General features: G+C 44.5%; 1 protein-coding gene across 1 annotated transcript in view; it reads right to left on the bottom strand.

The window, feature by feature from the left end:
• Positions 1–20531, bottom strand: part of USH2A (usherin) — a 640561-nt gene continuing 620030 nt past the window's right edge. The window contains exons 64-72 of the mRNA XM_032466772.1: positions 18090–18299; positions 16006–16244; positions 14843–15051; positions 10192–10368; positions 8754–8837; positions 5663–5907; positions 2961–3032; positions 2023–2244; positions 1–163 (exon numbers count right to left, since the gene is read on the bottom strand). Of these exons, the coding sequence (XP_032322663.1) occupies positions 74–163; positions 2023–2244; positions 2961–3032; positions 5663–5907; positions 8754–8837; positions 10192–10368; positions 14843–15051; positions 16006–16244; positions 18090–18299 (1548 nt within the window). The 3' untranslated portion in view covers positions 1–73. The remainder of the gene's footprint in view (positions 164–2022; positions 2245–2960; positions 3033–5662; positions 5908–8753; positions 8838–10191; positions 10369–14842; positions 15052–16005; positions 16245–18089; positions 18300–20531) is intronic.

Below are 20531 nucleotides of genomic sequence, written 5' to 3'. Positions count from 1 at the left end.
AGCATTTATGATGCGTGACAACCCAGAGGGAAGGGGGTGTGGCACCTGCATCCAGCTCCCAGGTTTCCGTCCTTCACAGCTGGGTGTCGGTGAATGTGGTGTGTTCCTTAGTCACAGAGCTGAAACCCTTGATGGCGTTCATCAAGTCCTCTTCATCCACATACTGAAAAAGACGCCGATCATCGCTGGTTAGGATGTTTGTTTGGCAACAGTGTTACGTAAAAAGTACGCAGTGTTTTGTTAAAGGCTAACGTTCTATGCTCAATACTGTAAGGTGTGGTTGAGACCATCCTTGCGTTTCCTTATGGAAAGGATCATGTCCACAGGCACACGTGAACTATAGGCGAGTGCAAAATGTTATTCAAGTGTTACATTGTGCCATATCTTAACCTTTCTAAGCCTCAGTTTGCTCATCTGTAAAGTGGAGAGATTATATATATACACATACACACACACACACAGATGCATGTATACACATATATATGAGATTTAGTTCAAAATTCAAGCAGAAGAGCCAGAATGCAAGCTATTGTGCTCCACAGCTTCCTACTCTCTTACTGTATCTTGTATTTATTGAATTGAGTGAGTAATGTTGATTATAATGTTACAACGAACACATGATCTGCCAAATATTGGAAGATCATCTGCCAAGTACTGGCATCTTCAAAAGCTTTCATGGAATCATTCTGCATCCTGCCCATTACCAGCACTGTCAAAAGTGAAAATGGCAGTACAGTGTAACAGTGAAGACGCAGGGCTCTGTAATCAGACGATGTTTTTAAGATCCCAGTTTCATGAAGAAATTACTTATTAGCTGTGTGTCCTTGGGTGAGGGCACACATGCATCTAAGCCCTCAATGTATTACGTTGAACCATACGAAATTGCCATTTTGCATGTCAAATATGATCAAGGAACAGTTCTCTGTGTTTCAACCTAATAAAATTATCGCAGACATTTGGAAACTTTAGAGCTGAAATGGAATCACAGAATTCCACAGTCACAACAACTTCAGACAGGCCCATGATTTTCAGATGCTTATTATATATCCTCATTCTGAACAAGCCAGAAGGACTGTACATTTTAGTTTATTTTTTACTGTGATTAGAAGTAAACTGGAGCTGGGGGAAACTTGGTGTATTACTTGCCCTTGGTTAAGAAAGGCTTCATGGAAGTCGTCAACTCTGCAGCAAAGGAAAAGTGAGAACCTGGGAGAGAGGGAGGAGTGAGGGTCCAGGTGCAGAAGCCAGTGGTTGACAGAAATGGAGGGGACTTCTCCTGCCTGAGGACTAAGCACAGGGGCGAAAGCTCTTGGCTGGCCATCTGTTTAGCATCCCATGTCCCAACGGATGGTCCCCCCACAGACCTCTAGGTAGCCGTCACAGGGAAGCGTGATGGGTGCTAAAAACTTGAAGATTTTATTCACTTCGGCCACTAAGGGGCTCAAAACAAATACTAGACAATGATGAGGTTAGCTTTCAGTGAGTCAATTATTTGTACCTCCTGGACTGAAATTATGAAAAATGTAGTTCATAAATAGTAATGCCCTGATTTATCATGGTTTTCTGAGTTTCTTGGAAAGGAACTATTGATCCTGCTGAGAGACTCTTTCTCTCTTCTCATCATAAACCAGAAGGAAAATGCACTTCCTTTTTTTTTTCCTCCCTTTAGTAAAACAGGTGCTTGTACTTCATGCCTCCTTTAGGCCAGCTCCAATGTTGCCCATCACTTTCTGCCCAAGTTAATAAAGTACAGCCTGTTTCTCTTCACTTACTCATGAATTTATTTTTTGAGCATCTACCGGGTGCCTTGAGAATGAGACGAGAGTTTCTACACTGCTCATCAAGCAACTGTAGTGACCCTGGTAGCCAGGTCGTTAAAAAAATAATTGGTTAGTGGTCAGAGGGGTGCACTGAGTGCCGTGGGGTCAGCATTCAATGGGAACAGGAAGTTTCCATGCCATCTCTTTATCGGTACGCTTGTGGGGAGCCTAGCTAAGGTTCTGGGTGAGGACATCAACTCACCAGTCCGCTGTCATGGCCCAGGATGGCTTCCCAGAGCGAGTCGTCAATCAAGGCCTTCTTATCTGGAACGTCCATGAGCTGGCTGACACTGCGCAGGAGAGCGCCTCCGGAGCAGGGCTGGCTGACCGGGTTCTGGCTTGGGATGCGCAGTACAGAGAGGCTGCGGTTGCTCCTCATACTCACAGGGGTCCCAGACCGGGGGATTTTGGTATCAGCCAAGCCCTGGAAAGAAAGTTGCTGTTGGTGATTAAAGTCTAAAGAAAATGGGCTTGAAGTAGCATAGAAAATCGTGTGTCACACATTGTCAACGAAGGGAACCCTGTCCCCACATCCTCGTATGGCGCTTAGCTCATCTAGAATGCTGCGGACCCCGGCCTCCTGGGAAGGGTGAGACAGGAAGCAAATGGTCACGTTAGACGGCCAGGAGCCCCCGTACTGGCGCTCCGGCTACTGATCTCATGGCCAAGGGCTGCTGCGCCACCAAGCAGCCAAGTGGCAGCGGGGGGGGGGGGGGGAGGCACTTAGCAAGGTGATCTCTTCCCAGGGGTCAGCACAGAGCCTCCTTGTGAGAACATCCCTTTCCCAGAGTCAACAGCCACCCACAAAGGTGGTCCCCTGCAAAGTGAGCGTGCTGTATTTCACTCCAAAATTCCTGGATCTGTGTCAGGAAATTCCCTTCTCCCCTTTCTCTTTTCTCATTCCACATTGTTCTCTGTGCTACAGGATTCCAGCCTCCCAAAGAGGAGACATAAAGACAGCGGAAAGACAAAGGCACTCTGTGGTCAGGCTCTAGAATGTGCCATTAGGACACGTGGCTGCTCTAAGCGACCGAGGGCTCTGATGTAGCTGACTTAACCCATCAGCGAAGAGGTCTGCCCTTCCCCATGCAGGTGATGCCCCATGCACAGCTCATGCGTTTGTGGAGCACACAGCGGTACCTCAAAGTGCATGGTGTAACTTTTTAGGGTAACATTGCTGGACACATCAGATACATCAGCCACAGAGTCAGACTGGAAACAGAATGGAACATCAGTCAGTGTTTGGAACATCTGAAAACAAATTCTCTGCGTTTCTACAAGGACAGCATAATCTTACCCACACATTAACACTATCCAGAGATGCATTTATATATATGTAAAGTCTTCTGCAATTTAAACATCACGGTGAGTAGAAACTAATTGCTTAGTGTCAAGGTGACACTGCATTATTTGTTTTGTATTGCAGGGAATGAAAGGATCTTCAAGCCAGTAATTACTTTACAATTGTCCCTCAGTATCCAAACAGGATTGGTTCCAGGATTCCCCCCACGGGTACCAATCTGAGGATGCTCAAGTCCCATGGCCAGCCCTCTGTATCTGCTGGTGTGGAACCTGCTGATAGGCAGGGCTGATTGTACAAGTAAGACCTGCACTTAAACTTCAGTGGATTAAATGTATGCTGTGTGATCTTGAAAATATTAATGAACTTCAAGTTAAAAAATACAAAATGCTCTCTCATTCTCTGGCTCCTCGTCCCATTTTGCTCTGTTCAGAGTGGAGCTTAAAGTCCTTTTGCCAATTTGCCTCTGATATCAAAGAGCATCTTACCTATTCAGAGGACAGGGGTGCCTGCGACAGGGTTATAGCAGCAATGAGACCAGGGCTTGTCAGATGGAGGGGAGGGGTGTGTGTGTGTGTGTGTGTGTGTGTGTGTGTGTGTGTGTGTGTGTGGTGTGTGTGTGTGTGTGTGTGTGTGTGTGTGTGGGGTGTGTGTGTGTGTGTGTGTGTGTGTTCGTTCCAAGGGTAGCTAGCGTTGACCGACTCAAGCGAAAAGAGTGTCAGTCTGGGGAACCGAGTGACTGCAGGCTTGCTCCTGTTCGGATTCTCACCTGCTGATTCTGGAACCCAGGGACATTCACATCAGCATTTTGTTTTGCTCATCTAGTGCAAATTGGATTCTCTTTAGTTTGACTAACCTTTGCTAATTTTCGTCCACGTCTCCAACTTTGTGAGAACACTGTCATCTCAAACAGGTTTTATAAAAACAGGCTTGCAAGTATATTGGGCCAACTGGGTAGAGTTAAATTGTGAATCAGTGGGTTCTGGGGAACACTGCCCGGCACTCTGGTACACCCCAGATTTCACTGCTGTGAACCCTCTGGCGCTGGTAAGTAGCACCCTCACCACTGACAATGGGCCAGTTCTCTGGGTCCAGGGCCCCTGGCCACCAGCCTGTCCCCTCTTCACATGTCACACAGTACTGGCCACTCAGCAGAAGTCCCCCAGGTGGGCGCCACTCCGCTTTGCTCGGATGGTCAGGGGAGCCATGGAAGGGAAGGGTGTTTCAATTCATTGCTCTGCTCAGGCCTATGTCTGGCCCCCCAGGGAGCTCAGCCCAGGTCTGGTCTGGACTGCAAGGACTCACCAGCAGCCCCCACCTGTTTGTTTTTTATTGTAGTGAGAGATCTACCCTCCAAACAGACTGTTAAGTGACAGTTCAGCACTGCTCTCTGCAGTGTGGTACAGCAGTACTTCCTCACCTTCCAGAACTGGAACTGTACACCTGTCCTTTAGCAACTCCCCCGCCCCTAAGCAACCACCGTTCTATTCTCTGCCTCCCAGGGTTTGACTGCTTTCAATATTTCATATGAGTGCCATCATGCAGTAAGCGTCCCGCCCCAGTTTTCACTGGTTATGGGACTGGACACACTGTTCGCAGGAATTGTATTGTCCTTTCATTCATTTAGGGCTGTTCCCAAACTTTACTGTGCATCAGACTTCCCGTGTGCTGGTTGAAATGGCAGATTCTTGGGTTTCTTCCTCAAAGATTCAGGTCTGGCTCCTACGTGATGCAGATACCGGTAGCTCATGGGCCTCACTTTGACAAAACAAAGCGACAAGACTCTGAGCAAGGAATGGTCCAGAGTAACCTTCCCACAGGAGTGGTGTGCTAGCTTCTTAATCTCGAAGTTAACCAAGTGGGCCAGACTGGGTTCCTCCTCAGGAAGGATGATGAGGCAGACATGCCTGCCGGGGGCCGTGCGTCAAGGGACAGAAATGCTCACTGATCACTGGCCTGAGTCCTGGGTGCCACTGCTCCTGGGGTAAGGTTCCTGGGGCTGCGTGTAAGGCCCGGCATGGGTGTTTCATAAAGTCTCCCAGGTGTAGGGCCACTATAGCAGAACACCGTAGTGGCTTAGAGACTACAGACATTTATTTCCTAAGTTCTGGAGGCTGGGAAGTCCGAGATCAAGGTGCTGACAGACTGGGTGTCTGGTGGGGATCTGCTTCATGGTCCTTACAGGGTGGAAGGGCCAGAGAGCTCTCTGGAGTCTCTTCCATAAGGGCACTAATTCCATTCACAGGGGCTCCACCCTCATGGCCTAACCAGCTCCCAAAGAGCCTAGCACCCAATACCACCACATTTCAGGTCAGGGTTTCAACATATGAATGGGGGGGGGGCACAAACATTCAGTCTGTAGCACCAGGCGATTCTAATGTGCAGCCAAAGCTGAGAATGCTGTTCTAGGGTGAACCTCCTTTTACCAAACACAGCTGTCATCTAGTCCCTTGTCGCTGTGGCTCTGAAAATATCTCCCTCTAAATAAAAACAAACATTTTAGTCCAGGGATAGGGGAACGGAGCTGCCTTCAGAGAAGTACCATGTGGGTCCCCCCCGGTGGGTAGACATTCAGCGGCGACATCCTCTTCGGAAGAGGTCCTAAGGGAGGCCGTTCTCTGATGTACGGCTCTTTGTGGATTTTCCTTTGTAGTATCAGGGACAGAAAAATGGCCAGCAAGATCAAGCCCAGCATTGCCATCAACACTATGAACCACAGCTCGCTGTAGAATTCTGTATTTTTGCTCCTCGATCCTCTCTTTCCTCCAGGAGTTGTCAGCACCAGGCCTGCAAAACCCAGGACAGAAACTTTATTTACGAAGGCAGTTTTGTGATCTCTTCCCGCTGTTGTCTGACAGTCAATTAGAAAGGTATTTAAAGCAGTTTGTCCTGTAGTGCTTGGCTGTCCTTGGGTTCAGGCTGGGGAAATGGTGTAGCAGGGTCAGTGGGTGGTAAGGAGGTGCTGCCTTGGCACGTTCCTGGGAAAGACAGTTGTGTGTGGGGGGGGGGGGGCAAAGGGATTTTTAAGAGGGTTACCAAAGTAACCTGGAGGAATGCCTGCTTCACAGCAGTGTGCCCTGGGAGCAAAGTCCTTTCTGGGCTCACGTGAGGGGCCGGAGCCCATACCAGCATTGCCACAGAGACCCCATCACACACACAGTCAGTGCTGTGTGACCCAGGGTCCCCTCACTTCATGCAACAGCCCTGTTCCTGAGAAGCTGTGTGCAAACTGGATTTTGAGCCATCAGATCACATCTCCCACTGTGGCCTGCACTTGCTAACACGCGGCCTTTACACCTCTTGTACTCCAGCCTCCCTGAAAAGCAGCAAAAGCTCTGCAAGGCACCGCTCAGATGCCCTGGGAGAGCTTCCTGCGGACGGAAATCCTTCAGCAGGAGGACCGCGAACCTTTGATTTCTAATTCAAGCGTTGAGAGCTCAATGTGATTCTCTGCACAGGAGGCTGACAAAAGTGGCTCACGCTGAGCGAGCACTTCCCCTGTGCCAGGCCCTGTGCTAATAAGGGCTTTCCAGGGATGAAGGACCGAAGGATGGGGAGTACCAGGACTGTGAAGTCTGCGGACGTGGGGAAAGCTGGAATGAGCCGAACAGACGCGGCAGGGCTTACGGGACCACTGCCGGCCAGCGTACGGCCGGGGCATCAGGCCGTCAGCCCGGCCATCCGAGCGGGAGAGGGTCTCAGACACCATCTCCAGCAGCCCGGCCCCTTGCCGGGCCCAGCTCAGAAGCCCTGGATCCACGGGGCCGCCCTGCAGGCCGGCAGACTGCGGGGGGCAGGAAGCTGCTCTTCTAAAGCCAGTGCGGAAGACGGGCGGGCAGACGGACAGACAGACAGACAGCCGCAAACGCCTCCTGGCTACACGGACCTTCGTCCCCCTTTCCAGCACCTTGAGCACAGGATGGCATGCTTGGCGCTTCACAGCCACATTCTCAAGGAGGATTAAAGGGGACACGCTCAGCGCTGGGGTGAGGATGTTAAGGGAGGGAGAGAAAGGACTAAAACTGAAGTTTGAGCCCCATGAACGGAGGGATACCGTCCGTTATAACCCTAACTCTACTTCTCATAGCTCTGTCCTTGAAAAGTCCGGGCTTCTCGGGGTCTGCGTTGCTTCATCTCTAAAATGGAGGGTTGGCGTCAAAGTTCTCATCCACTTTCAGGAGATCGGCATTCTTCTAATTAGGAAGCAATGTGTGGTGTTTGATTTTTTTAAAATCCCCACAATTTTTGGTTATGCGCTAGGAGAGTTTTCTCCATGTGGGCCACAGGGCTGTAGCTCCAGAAACTGATCTGACGGGCCTAGTGGACCCCTTGCCCCGGAGGACACAGGGGAATGAAGGCAGCCTGCCCAGGGGAAGCCTCAAAAGGGAAAAAGAACCCTCCGAACAGTCGCAGAGAAATGAGGTCTGCCTGACTTGCCTGCTTGAAGGCTGCCTTCAGGCAAGGGGACAGAAACATTTAAAAAGTTATATCAGAAAAATTAAAAGTGACTATGGATATTAGTCAGACAGTACATCTTGGAATTTTCCATAACTTCACACAGTCCTCGGTGCTCCTTCTCTCAGCAATGAAACCACTTTGTATTCATGAACCGACAGGAAATTTCTCCTGTGTTATGAGAAGCTTGAAATCAGGACAGGATGGTGTCTCTTTATCCCTTTTTTCTTTGCAAAGAACTTTTATTTTAAGGGACCCCACTCATCAAGGGAGAGGTTCACCATCAGGGTAGAGAATTCACCTGGTTGGACCTTGATTCTAAAGAAAAACCCAGCACAGAACTGGAGTCATCATAAACTGCTCCCTGTTAATTGCCTGTCTCCGGGGAAGGCATACTTCCCACGGACCGAGGAGAGGGGACTGGTGAGATTGAACAGGTGGGTCAGTCTAGGTTCTGTGCTTTTGTTCAGCGTGTGGTCCCGCCCTTGCATCAGAATCACTGGGCAGGATTCCTTTAAAGAGCAGATTCTTGGACCCTTTTGATTCTGAATTTCTGCCAGAGGCCTGGGAAAGAGATCTGGCATTTCTCTAATTTGCCCATTGAAACTGTAAACTACTGCGTATGTTAGATTCAAAGATTATGGGTAGAACTCAATTTAAAAGATGCTTTGTAAAAATTGCAATTTCATCATTTTGGCTAAATTACTTGGTATTAACAGTCAATCATAATCTCTTATAGAGGCTATAGGACAGAAATTTCCCAAGTTTACCATTTTAGGCTCTGAATCTGGAATATTATTGTTCTGATCAACACAAATTGGCATTAGAGTATTTTATCTTTTCTTCTGATCTCTTTCCTCTGAATTGCTCTATAAATTCACTTTTTTTTTTCTGGTAAATAAATTCACAAAGTTCTTTATTGCCAGAATTTGTCCTTAAAAGCTTAGTCATGTCTCCCTGCATCTACAATTCAATGATTTGGCATTTTAAGAGTATATCTTAATTCCAGGCCTAATGTAAGTTTCATGAGGACTTAAAAAAAATTTCATATGATACTTAAAACAATTTCTTCCATATGGTCTTTGCAAAGATGTATGTCTGTATAAACAAACATAAGCAACTTTCTTTAGGAAAATGAGTAGATGCTACACTAAATATAATTCGAGTTAAATGTTTACCGAATCCAGTAGAGGTATCATATTGGACCAAAGGTGTCTTAACACTTCCTTCATCTGTAGTGCAGGTGACCTGGAAAAAGAAAGCTACAGAAAAGGTAAATGACTCAGCTTTTCAACACCTACAAATAGAGGGCACAGTGTTAGAAAAGCAATGTATTACAGCATGAAAAACATCTGGACATAGGATTCCCCAGCAAGTTGTAAGTTTTCACCTAATATGCAAACTTATTTCTAACTTAAAAACTATCATGAAAAACAGCTTTTATTAGTGTAATGATAGTGTGTGTACATAAGTAACAACTAAATAAGTTCAGAGACTATATAGCAAAGGGAAAGAATTATCAGAGTAAGGGATGATACATATAGTGCATCTTGTTCTGCATCTGATCTAAACCTGTTCCTTTAAAACATACAGGTGTTCCTGGAGACCCAGAGTTTTTTTCGCTAAGCAGGAGAGCTCAAAAGGGATCTTGGAAAGCCAATGGTCTAAATAACTCTCACAATAGCCAGGACCCCGAGGGAAGGGAGTCTTGTAAGGTCACAGAGATGGTTACAGGCCTGGCCAGGAGTGGAACTGGGATCTCCCAACTGCCAGGACACCTCCCCATCCCAACACGCTGTCCAGATGACCAAGAACTCTGACCATGAAAATGTGTAGCTGAATAGTTGTGAAAATGTTATTGATAAATTTCAAATACTAAAAATGCAATCAATGCTGGAGCTATTTACCTGAATCTTTTAGCCAAAATAAATAGTACAAATTTTCAAGGAAAAAAAAACCCCACTCATTAATTCATTGTAAAAGTTTAGATTGCTTAAAATGGCCTCCCATCTATTGGTCGTGTGGCCACATTGATTGTAGAAAATACTTCGTACCTTGCAAAGATTTTTCTCATTTTAATTTAAAAACAAGACAAACAGAAGAAGGATGTGAAATTAAACAGGGAGAAAGAATTCAGTTTTAGAGGGAAGAGAATTATTTCAAGAACAGATCCCGAGGTCGGTGAAGTAAAGCCCTTACTCAGGGTCCTTAGGATTTGGAGCCGGTCATGGCCTGATTGAGCTCAGTCTGGAGGCTGGGGATGCATCAGGAAAATCTCTCAAGTCCCTAAAAGTGTACTGTTTCTGGATACTCATGGCCTGGGGGTGCTGTTTGTCTAGTGAACACAACCAGCCCTGGGGTCTTGTTCCCGCCTGGGGACCCCCAGTCAGCGGAGGCAGCGCTCCGCGGACCGCATCGGAAACATAGCGCATCCAGCACAATCCCCCCGGAAAACCTGATTTACGCCGAGCAGTAACTTCCCCGCGAGAAGCGACCACTTAACCCAGGACACGTCAGTGGTGAGCATCTGCCGGTCACCTCTCAGGCGGATAGCGCATCTCGGAGAGCGGGAGAAGCAGCTCCCTGCGCACTGAGGAACGGGAGGCGGAAACTCACTTTTGTCCGCGGTCCTCGGTATGCAGAGGGAGGTGTCCAGGCCGCTGTACACGCGCTGCCCTCCATCCGTCAGGACGAACCCCCGCAGCCGGCCGTTCAGCTGGAAGGAGCCGCTCCAGCTGACACACACCACCGACAGATTGCCGTCCACCGAGACCGGGGCGCGGTACTGGGGCGCTGCGGCGAGAAGGATGCGAGTTCGAAACATAGTTGGAAAACGGTTGTTAAGTTCTAAAATAGTTTGGAAAAAAGTTGTAAGTTCTAAAAATGGTGGTGTGTGTGTATGCTTTTTATTTTTAAAAAATGAGCAAAAACATTTTTGGTCTTGCTGAAACCCTTCATGTATTTCTTGCTGCTTAAAGAAAAACCTGGCCTTGGGGGGTGACAAGAACCAACGGGAACATGTGTAAAATGCTTTCTCAGCAATATTGCACCTGCCTTCCAAAAAAAAAAAAAAAAAAAAATCAATGGAGACTGGTGTTTTATGAAATACAACTATTAACATACAATGGTTCTGCTCACCAGCCTAACCCTGGGGCTCATATTTTGTTGCATTTTCCTTTTTTTAACAGGTAAAGTATCCTTAACACTATTAACTACAGTGGATGGCTATTTTTCATATCAAATCAATATTTATTGCCACAAAGCCCCAAGGACTAGATGAAGTTAATATATTTTTTTTTCTCCAAACCAAACTGCTTAGATGGTGAATTATGTTCTTTTGGCACCCATTTATTTGTAAAGCTTTTTCTTGAACCGTTAGTTTGTTTTCTAAGATAGTTAAAAAGCCTTGCAAACAGCAACTCGTGTATAATAATTCATTGCCCTGACTAATCAATCAATAGTACAGTACATTAGTATATAATCAAGCTCAGGTCTCCTAAGTATTATATCAGACAGAGGAGCAACTTTGTGTGCATTTAGCAGGAAGGCTCTCTTTTCATTTTTTAGTTCCTTACTGAAACAAAGGAAGAACAATCCTTAACTGAGGCTCATCTTTTAAACGAGCAATTTTTGTAGAAACAGATGATGGGATATCATATCATCTTGTCAAGTCAGAAGAGATTTATTTCATGAGATCTCATCTTCTCCAAAATAATCAATACATTTGTAACAGCATTAAGATCCTTCTATGTATGAAATTGGCTTTTAAGAAAGGAAAAAAGTGAGTGGTGGAAATAAATTGGGTATTTTTTTCCCCTAAAAATTAAATCCATCGGTTGCTGATGCTAGAAAATATAACAAAGTAAGGAATAATTATACTTTTGTGATCGTAAGATTCAACCATGAAGACAAATTTGATTCTTAGCTTTCAAAATAAGGTACTTTCATAAAGCCATAGGAAAAATTTTCTGCAAATACTGAAACAAGAGCTACCGAGCTCTCTTTAAATACCTGTTTTTCTAACACAAATTTTGCCTAATATCACAATGGAACAGACTGTTGTGTTTGTGTGGCTTCACTCTGTTAATTTCAGTAGATTTCCACATCTCCTCTACATTATAACGGTACAAAGAAAATGCTTGTGAACAGCACAAAAGTAGAAAGATAGTGGCTTTACTTGCCTGGCAGGATTTGGAGATCTTCTCGAGGTAAAAGAGTGATCTAACAACCAAAATAATCAGGAATAAAGGATCTGGAAACTGAGAAAATGGTAGCAGCTACTATGCTGATAAGGTAGTAAAGTACAATGAAGTACGTGATGTGCTTTGCTTCATTTAATTCTCAAAACAGTGTTGAAAGAGTTCCTAATTATTCAGGTGAGGGGACTAAGGTTCAGAAAGATCAAATAACTTGCTTAATGTCAATAGCTGGTAGGAGACCAAGGATCTGAACCCGGGTCTGCTTAACTCCAAAGCCCGTGTTCTTTTGTTACAGTCAGTACACTTTATTTAAAGGAGCATGATTTACTAATTCACTTTTATGGGTATGTTCCATCCTATTGGTTAAATATTCAGGAGTTTTGTGAGTCAGTTATTAAACCCAGCCACTATTAAAATTAAATCATGTAAATCTACACAAAGTATATTAAAACAAAGGTAATAAATATTAAAACTTTGTAACTTCTTAATTTTTTCCCTACTTTTTATTGTTATCTAAGCTCTTCAGGCCACTAACATGTACTGTATCTGGATGGTGGAAATATTCTATAATGGGCATGATCTCTTCCCAACTCTGTGTTCAGTGCTGTCATGTTGGCAACTTTGAACTCAGCCAGGTGGGAGTATTTACACCGTGGATTGGCAAGAACTTTGAACCAGGATGTTTTTCTCTCAAGGAGGCCAGTTGTTAAACATTTACATCTTACCTCTGCTCATCCACAGAAGGTGTGGCTCAGGCAGAGAGGGCAGAATACATTGCTGATGCTTCTCCAGGCCCTTTTCTGAGTGTATATGTGACCACGTTTATAGAAAATTGCAAATACTATTTTCAAAGCATATTCTGATTTGTATTCTCTGACCCACATCTACTCTCTGCTAGTTTGTATAATAAGTTAAAAGGAGCATAAGTGATATTTAACCCTCATACGATAGCCAGTCATTGACTGTGTTTTTCCATGTCTGTGGATCCATCCTTTCTCCTTTGGTGCTACTGTAACCTTCAGCCACTTCTCCAGTGTCAAGGAAGAACCAGTGCAGGACGTCTTAAACCCGTTCACTTTGTTCTTCCAGCATAAGGAGGAAATATCTGGCAAAAACTATGCTTCATGACTAAAAAGAGAATTGGTCATAACCTGAAAACCTCACACAGCCTTCTGGCTACACATGCACAAAACGTGGAATAATTAGCACAATCGGCTTATAATTACACAGATATATATACAAATCTCCCTTGACTTATGATCAAGCTGCATCCCAAGAAACTCATCATAAATTTAAAATATCCTAAGTTGAAAATGCATTTACCACACCTCACCTAACTGAGCATCACGGCTTAGCCTCACCCACCAGGGCACAGTCCATAGTCCCACCTCAATTTTCTCTTCTGTGAATTTGGGTAATAATGGTACTTACTTCAGAGGTTTGTGGTAAGGGTTATTTGTAAAATGCTTGAACAGTGCCAGGAAAGAGCAAGTCCTCTCTAAATGTGACCCCCTGCTAATATCCTGCCATGTCGTTTCTCTGACACATTAAGGTCTTTGTATGAGACACCGGATTTTCACAAGTGTAAAACTCTTACTTCAAAAAATGTCAGTGCTGAATACTGAAGGTGAGATTATAATCTGATATAATGTTTCTGGAGAGCAAATTTGCATTAAGTAGCCAAAGCCTTAACACACTCAAAATGCTTGCTGTCGTCAGTTCCATTTGTTGAAACTCAGGAAGATAATCAGACATTCACAAAAATTTGTTCATGAAGACGTTTCTCATTGCATTTATAAAAGGAAAATAATAGGAACAACTGAAAAGCCCAACTAACTCACATGATGGAATATTATATAGCCATTAACCTGGGTGGTTAAAGAGTTTTTAATGCCATGGGAAATGCAAAAAAAATAATGTCAAGTATAAAAAGCAGATGGTGGAATTTTCATTGGAGTATGATCTCAGCCATGTAATAAAAACTCTGCAAAGGAAAGGGACTAAAGGAATGAATTATGCTGAAGTATTCATGGTGGTTGCCTCTGGGTGTGGTAGAATTATAAACAGGACAGGCTTCACGACCTGTGCAGCTGTACAGGGCCGCCCAGGTAGAAGACCCTTAGTTTGATGCTCTGCTGTCATTGTCTTGAAAATCTTAATGACTGTTGAGCAAGGGGCTCCATATTTTCATTTTCCAGTGGACCCCACAATTTACATAGCTGGTTCGGATTATAAGTACTAATTTTATTCTCAATCCTTTTTTCAGCTGCGATTTTTAAACAGTAGATACATAAACGTCATAAAATATGAAAAGAAGTTATTCTGTGGACACGTAAGGAGGCCCTAATTAATTCGCTGATTGCCCTTCTCTGCAGGCGGCGGCCCTTTTGCTCTTCCTGACAGTGCCTCACCCCAGTTCCTTCTGGAAATGCTAGCGATCACGCTGTGCCATTTGAGAGGAAACAGAGTGACAAACTTCTTTAAAAAGTCCTCTCACAGACATAGAAAACAAACTTATGGTTAGCAGAGGGGAAGGGGGTGGGAAGGGATAAGCTGGGAGTTCCAGATTTGCAGATACTGACTGGTATTTATAAAATAGATAAACAGGTTCATGCTGTATAGCACAGGGAACTGTATTCAAAATCTCGTAGTAGCTTACGGTAAAAAAGAATATGAAAGCCAATGTATGTATGTTCCTGTATGACTGAAACATTGTGCTGTACGCCAGAAACTGACACAACATTGTGAACTGACTGTACCTCAGTTTAAAAAAAAAACTCCCCTCAAGTGCTTGTCTGTTTTCCTCTTACCCATGAATTAACTTTCTCTATGTTGGTTTTCATCCCATTGCTACATGAATGCTTTTCCAAAATTCACTCTTGATCTCCATATTTTTTGAGCCAATGGGCATTTTTTTCCCAATGGTCACCCTCACTGATGTCTCAGTAGCAGTCAATGGAACAGAAAACGCTGTCCCTTTAGTTAACTGTCTCCCCAGCCTTTCCAGACCGGCCTCCCCCACGCTGTCCTCTACCCCTTTGGCTTGTGTGGCTGCCACTTCTACTCACGTTCTTTCTGGGTCACGAAGCTGGTCCATTCAGAGGCCGTGCTGCCCGCCTCGTTGTGGGCCACCAGCCTCAGCTGGTAGCTGGTGTAGGGCTGGAGGCCCCCGACGCTGGCCCTCTGCCCGGGCCCCGTGTGCTTTGTCTCTGCTCGGCTGGGAGTGCAGGGGGTGGCCGAATCCGGGGGGCAGGCCATGTGGAGCTGGAGCTCGTAGCTGGGATGAGAGTGGACCGATAAAGAGAAGACAGGTAGTAGGGTTAGTCTAAGGTTCTCTCTCTCTCTCTCTTTTTTTAGCATGACTTCTGTTTTATTTTATTTTATTATTTTATTTTTGAGGACGTGAGGGAGTAATTAAGTTCATTTATTTATTGACTTATTTATTTTTTAAGTGGAGGCACTGGGGATCGAACCCTGGACCTTGTGCAAGGTAAGCACCCACTCTCCCACTGAACTATATTCACCCCCCACCCCCCACCATCTAACTCTCTTTTAAACTTGGTGATATTCTGTGAGAAGACATCTTGTTTTCACAGAACTACCAGCTCTTTAAAATTTCCATCTGCGGGAGACTGCTCTCAGAAACACTTTATTTAAACGCCACTGGAACAGGCAGCGGACATAACCAGAGAAGTGATAAGCGACGCCACGTGTGTACGCGTGTTGCCGTCTGCCCAGCGCTGAGGAATCCTTGCTGGTAGCGATCAGATCATTCTCTTTTTAGAGGAGAGATAAAATTGTTTTCCTCTGTCGAAAATAAAGGATATCGTTTTTCCCTTAAGATTACTTTGAATGAAATAACGTCTTAGTTCTTTCAAACAGGGGCTGATCATGACATTTTAAATTAGATCAAGGAAATTCTGACTTAGCAGCCACTGAAGTTCCTTATGTGGCAGCTGTGCCCTGTAGGATGAAACATGCCAGTGAGGGGCAGAGCCTTTCTGGGAATGGAAGCACATTGCATCGTCTTTCTTATTTAAAGATAGTTCACATTTCTATCATTAGTTGATTTTATGATTGAAATACTTTGCAGGGAACGTTACCACTCAGATCAATTTTTTTGGTCTGTTCTGCTATAGGTGGCTGTTCAGTACGGAAGACCCCCTGGGGGAGTGTGGGTATTTGCATGTCTTATTGTGGTTTATTTGTCCTTCTGGCTTCCCCATGCTACCTTTGAATGACACCATTGGGGAACTGGGGGGGACTCCACTGGAAGGAGGCTGTTCTCGAGGCCAGCATCTGGATCTGGGGAGAGGACAGTCCTGCAGGCGGAGCCGGAGGGGTTCTCAGCTCAGCTGTTGGCCCTTTGCTGCAACAGTTGAAGCAGGTGCAGGCCTCCACCCCGATGGAGTACGTCGTGAAGGGCTGCAGGCCGTGAAGAGTCTGCTGGGTGGCCGTGCCTTCAGACAGCTGCAGGAGGAGAGGGGAGACGGGATGCGGCCGTGTCACAAACCACAGCAGCTGATTCACTTCTACCAAGGATCACACCTTCTGTGAATAGGGTCCCACCCTGGTCACTCTGGGAGCTGCACTGCGGCCTCTAGCACAACACTTCCCCTCAGGAGTGACCCAGCCAGCTGGAGAGGCATGGCTTCAACGTGCAAAAAAGGCAATGAAATAAAAGTTAGACAGAAGTTTGGAGTAACACGAGAGAAGTCACAAGGCACAACATTGTCCATTACCATAGAAAGACATTAGAAAATGGTGCAAAACTCACAAAATATTGACCAAATTCCGTGACCCTCAGAAGGATGCCCTTTTCGGAAAACAAAATCTACCTGTAAGTTACATTTCTAAGTCAACACTCACTGAGGTCCTTATTCTCCCATTGTTACTCGCATCTAATTTTGGGGTCAAAAATCCCCTCTAATCTTCCCAAATCTTAGAGTTGAGTATTTAAGAACTTGAAATATATGCTTTATATATTTATATATATTTGAGAGTTTGAAAGTTCATGTCTCCATCCAAGGTTATTGATTTGCATGAAATATAGTATTTTTCTTCAATTACCTTTGTTGTATTATAAACTTTTTGATTTGGAGCAAATTTTTTTTTAACTTATTGGGGTTTCATTAAGTGCTCTTGGAAACAGAAGAGCTCAGAAACTGGGAAACTAATTTTCACATTGACATAAGCGATGTATAATTAAGAAGAGTTACCTGCTGTTTAAAAAAATGCGTACAGTGCACTCCAAATATAAATTATTTTAGTTTATTAATATTACCATTTTATAAGTGTGGATAATCAAGGGTTGATTGTATTTACATCATCTATATTTATTGACTACAAAGCCTTGTAGAAAATATGCTAATATTTCTTTAACATTCAACACAAGACTTCCTTGCATGTGAGCTATCTTTTGAAATTATATTTCAATACCTGGCTCGCTGGCCTCAGAGGATTTCTCCACACTTGCCAAAACTGCTCCCTAAATTGGTCTAAATAATTTATAACGTAATACTGGGATCTGCGAAGTTTCTCTATGAGCTTTGTGGGAACAAAGTATCATAATCTATACTTTTTCATGAGAAACGTGAGAGTGACACAAGGTGTCCTGCAGAGAAAAGAGACTTCATCCCACTGGTTCGTCGTCTCTTCATTTAAATTACGCAGGAACTGGTCTGGCTGATTATGAGTGTCCTTCCACCCAGTGGCTTGTCCAAAATCGAAAGACGATTTTCCCCCACAGTCCATTTTGCCTCCTCCACGTGCCCCAAGTGTGTTACCACACAGACAGTGAGCTGTTCTGCTGTCTCTTCCAAAGAGCTGGAACTTTCTCGAAGTCATCAAACACTGAGTTTTCAGTGTATTACTAGAGAGTTGCTCATGCCAAAATGGGGACTCCGAGGGTAGCCTTCCTGTGCTCTTTTCCTTTTTCATGTTAGCACTTACGCCACCACCGAAGACTATTTGTTGGCTCCTTAGTATAAGCCATGACTATGTCAAGTGCTTGACATGTGTTTTCTAATTAAATTAACTCACCTAATTTGATGATCTCTAAAGTCTTAGGTTTCTTACGTGATTTGCAGAGTCTTTAATCACGCCTTTAGCCCTTCCTTCCCTGAGCATTGACGTATCTTCTGGATGTTTCCCAATGCTATTTTTTCACAGAAGGATCTTTGTGCTTCTCAGGGCACCACAGGGCAATTGAGAACAGATGGAGAAGAAAGAAGGAGCGAGGGGAAGAAAGAGCAAGGGCATCAAGGTATAGTATTATTTTTTAAAAAATAAACCGGTCAAAGTACTGCTACTCACCACCGTCTGGGCCCCGCTGGTGTCGCTGGAGAACAGTCTGTAGAGACTGACGATCCCGTTGGGCTTCCGGGGGGCACTGATGTCAGCCACTGCGTGGGTGGGAGAGACGGCATGGAACTTGGGGGCCCCGAGACCTTCTGGCGGGGCAGGCCCGGTTCTACACCGCGTCCAGCGGCTGGGGGCTTTTCCTGCTGAATTCACAGCCCAGACCTCCAAAGAGAAATCAATGAGACCAGTCAAAAGCAAGATAACCTCAGGCTGCAAACAAGTTGCCAACTCAGAGCCGCCAAGCACAAGCTGGTCTTACAACTTTGTTTTCTTTTGGTGGGGGCAGGTAATTAGGTTTAATTGTTTATTTATTTTTAACAGAGGTGCTGGGGATTGAACCCAGGACCTCGTGCATGCTAAGCACACGCTCTACCATTGAGCTGTACCCTCCCTCCTGGTCTTGCAACTTTGTAATCACAAAGGAGGGCAGGTCCTCCCTCTTCCTTGCCTTTGAACACCGGACCACTGAGGAGGCTGACTGGAGCCCCAGTTTTGCGACGGGCTGGGCTGATTAAAGCCTAATTGGAAACTGCTCGTCTCTGTGCTGGGCACCGAGCGATTCTGTCAACTTCTGCAAACTGCATGGATCTGCAGACTCCATAAAACTCAGCAATTCTTAAACCCCGTCCCCATCAAATCTGCATGAAAATTAAATCTTCCTTTCATTAAGGAGGGAATAAACATATGGAAGGATGTATAATCTTATTTATCAAAAACCATTTGTATAATTAAACACGAATATCCTAAAAGGTTGCCTTAGGTCATCATTTGCATGAGTAAGTAATTTGTAGGGTGTCAGGTACAATAGACAGAAGAGATGGATGTGTGAGTGTGTAGGGTTAAATTAGACCCAATAACAGCCAGCTACACAGTGATCAATCAGGATGATAGATCTAAATGGCAATCCAAGCAGACTGTCTGCATGTTTAGGAGTGGGAGTCCTCCTTAGTAAGCTTTCGTGCTGTGTGAATCTAACTTCAGGAAATTTTCTCCTCACTTAGTGTCTTTGTGTGTGTGTGTATATATATATATACAAATATTATAATATACACAATATATAGTATATACAATACTTATATATAAATATTAATATATTCATTTTTATAAATAAATATTACAGAGATTTTCAGTAGTTAGACCAACTCCTATCAGTGTTTCCATACTTCTTTTGGGGTAGATTTCTTTGTAAAAGTAAAATTTCTGATGTTGAATTGCTCTTGGATTGCTGTCAAATGCCAACCTCCAGCCTCTTGCTGATAGGATTGCCAGAAGCATCCCCCACCCTTTTTCTTTTTTCAGTTTTACTGAGAAATAATTGACATACATGCCTCATTCTAAAAAGAAGTAACTAACCTACTTACATAGCAGGAACTGCTCTTTTTAGAGCTCTGATACATTTCTCTCATCGTTTGCATAATAGTCACTCACATTTGTATAAATTCTGTACTTTACAAAGCACTTTAACACATGTTAGCTGACTTAGTCCTCACATCACCACCTTGTGGGGTGGCTGAAGAAGGTATTATCAGCCCCTCTTACAGATGAGGAAGTCGAAGCTCTGAAATGTCACTCTCTTGTCCAAGGTGACAGGAGTCACAAAAGCTGAAACTAGAATTCTGCTCACCAGTGAACTCTTCCATCGCTCTTTCCAGTAAACTGTGCTTTTGATTTTTGTGTCATCCATACGGATAAAAAATAAGAGACTCAGGATCATGAATATTAAGTGACTCGTGTGTAGACAATTACCTGCAGTTCTGGATTAGGTAAAGTCTCTTAGCTTGTGAGAGTAAATAGACATGGCCAGGTTGTCTCAAGTGATGGAGGTTTACTTTGATAGGCACAGGGAGGCAAGGAGCAAGAAACTGTCTTAACAATGGGAGAGCCAGGCTCCCTGGAAACCAGGGTCCAGGGCAGAGCAGAACTGCGGCTGCTCTTAGCATCTCTTCCGAAATGGCCAAGGCCAGTCTTGCAACAGGGTACGGGGAGCTGCAGGGGGTGGCTGGTGAAGAGGCCAGATTTCAGGGCTGATGTGAAAGTCCTGGACCCCTCAGTCTGCTCCACACTGACCTCTTTTACTGCAAGTATCTTTTCAGGGGGAGTAGGGGGACATTTTTGATCACACAGTGATGGCAAAGTCTGAAAAGGAGATATTCTTGAGAAAGGGATACAAAATAAGGTACACAAATTGGTATCAAATGCTTTGCCATGAGTAGGGCTTTGGTGATTTAAGGGCACATAGAATTTTAGTGGGGGCCACAATGGATGGAGAAGAAAACAAGGAGGAAAGTGCAACTAGGTGTGATAAAATAAAAATTAGCAAGTTGCCAGTTAATTACTAAGCACCAAATACTAGCAATAGCAAGGCTTTTTAATGCTGGTGTTGGCAGACAGGAC

Source organism: Camelus ferus, chromosome 23 (assembly GCF_009834535.1).
Source record: "Camelus ferus isolate YT-003-E chromosome 23, BCGSAC_Cfer_1.0, whole genome shotgun sequence".
Lineage (NCBI taxonomy): Eukaryota > Metazoa > Chordata > Mammalia > Artiodactyla > Camelidae > Camelus > Camelus ferus.
Note: the sequence above shows the minus strand (reverse complement) of the source record. Positions and strands in the feature narration are given on the sequence as shown.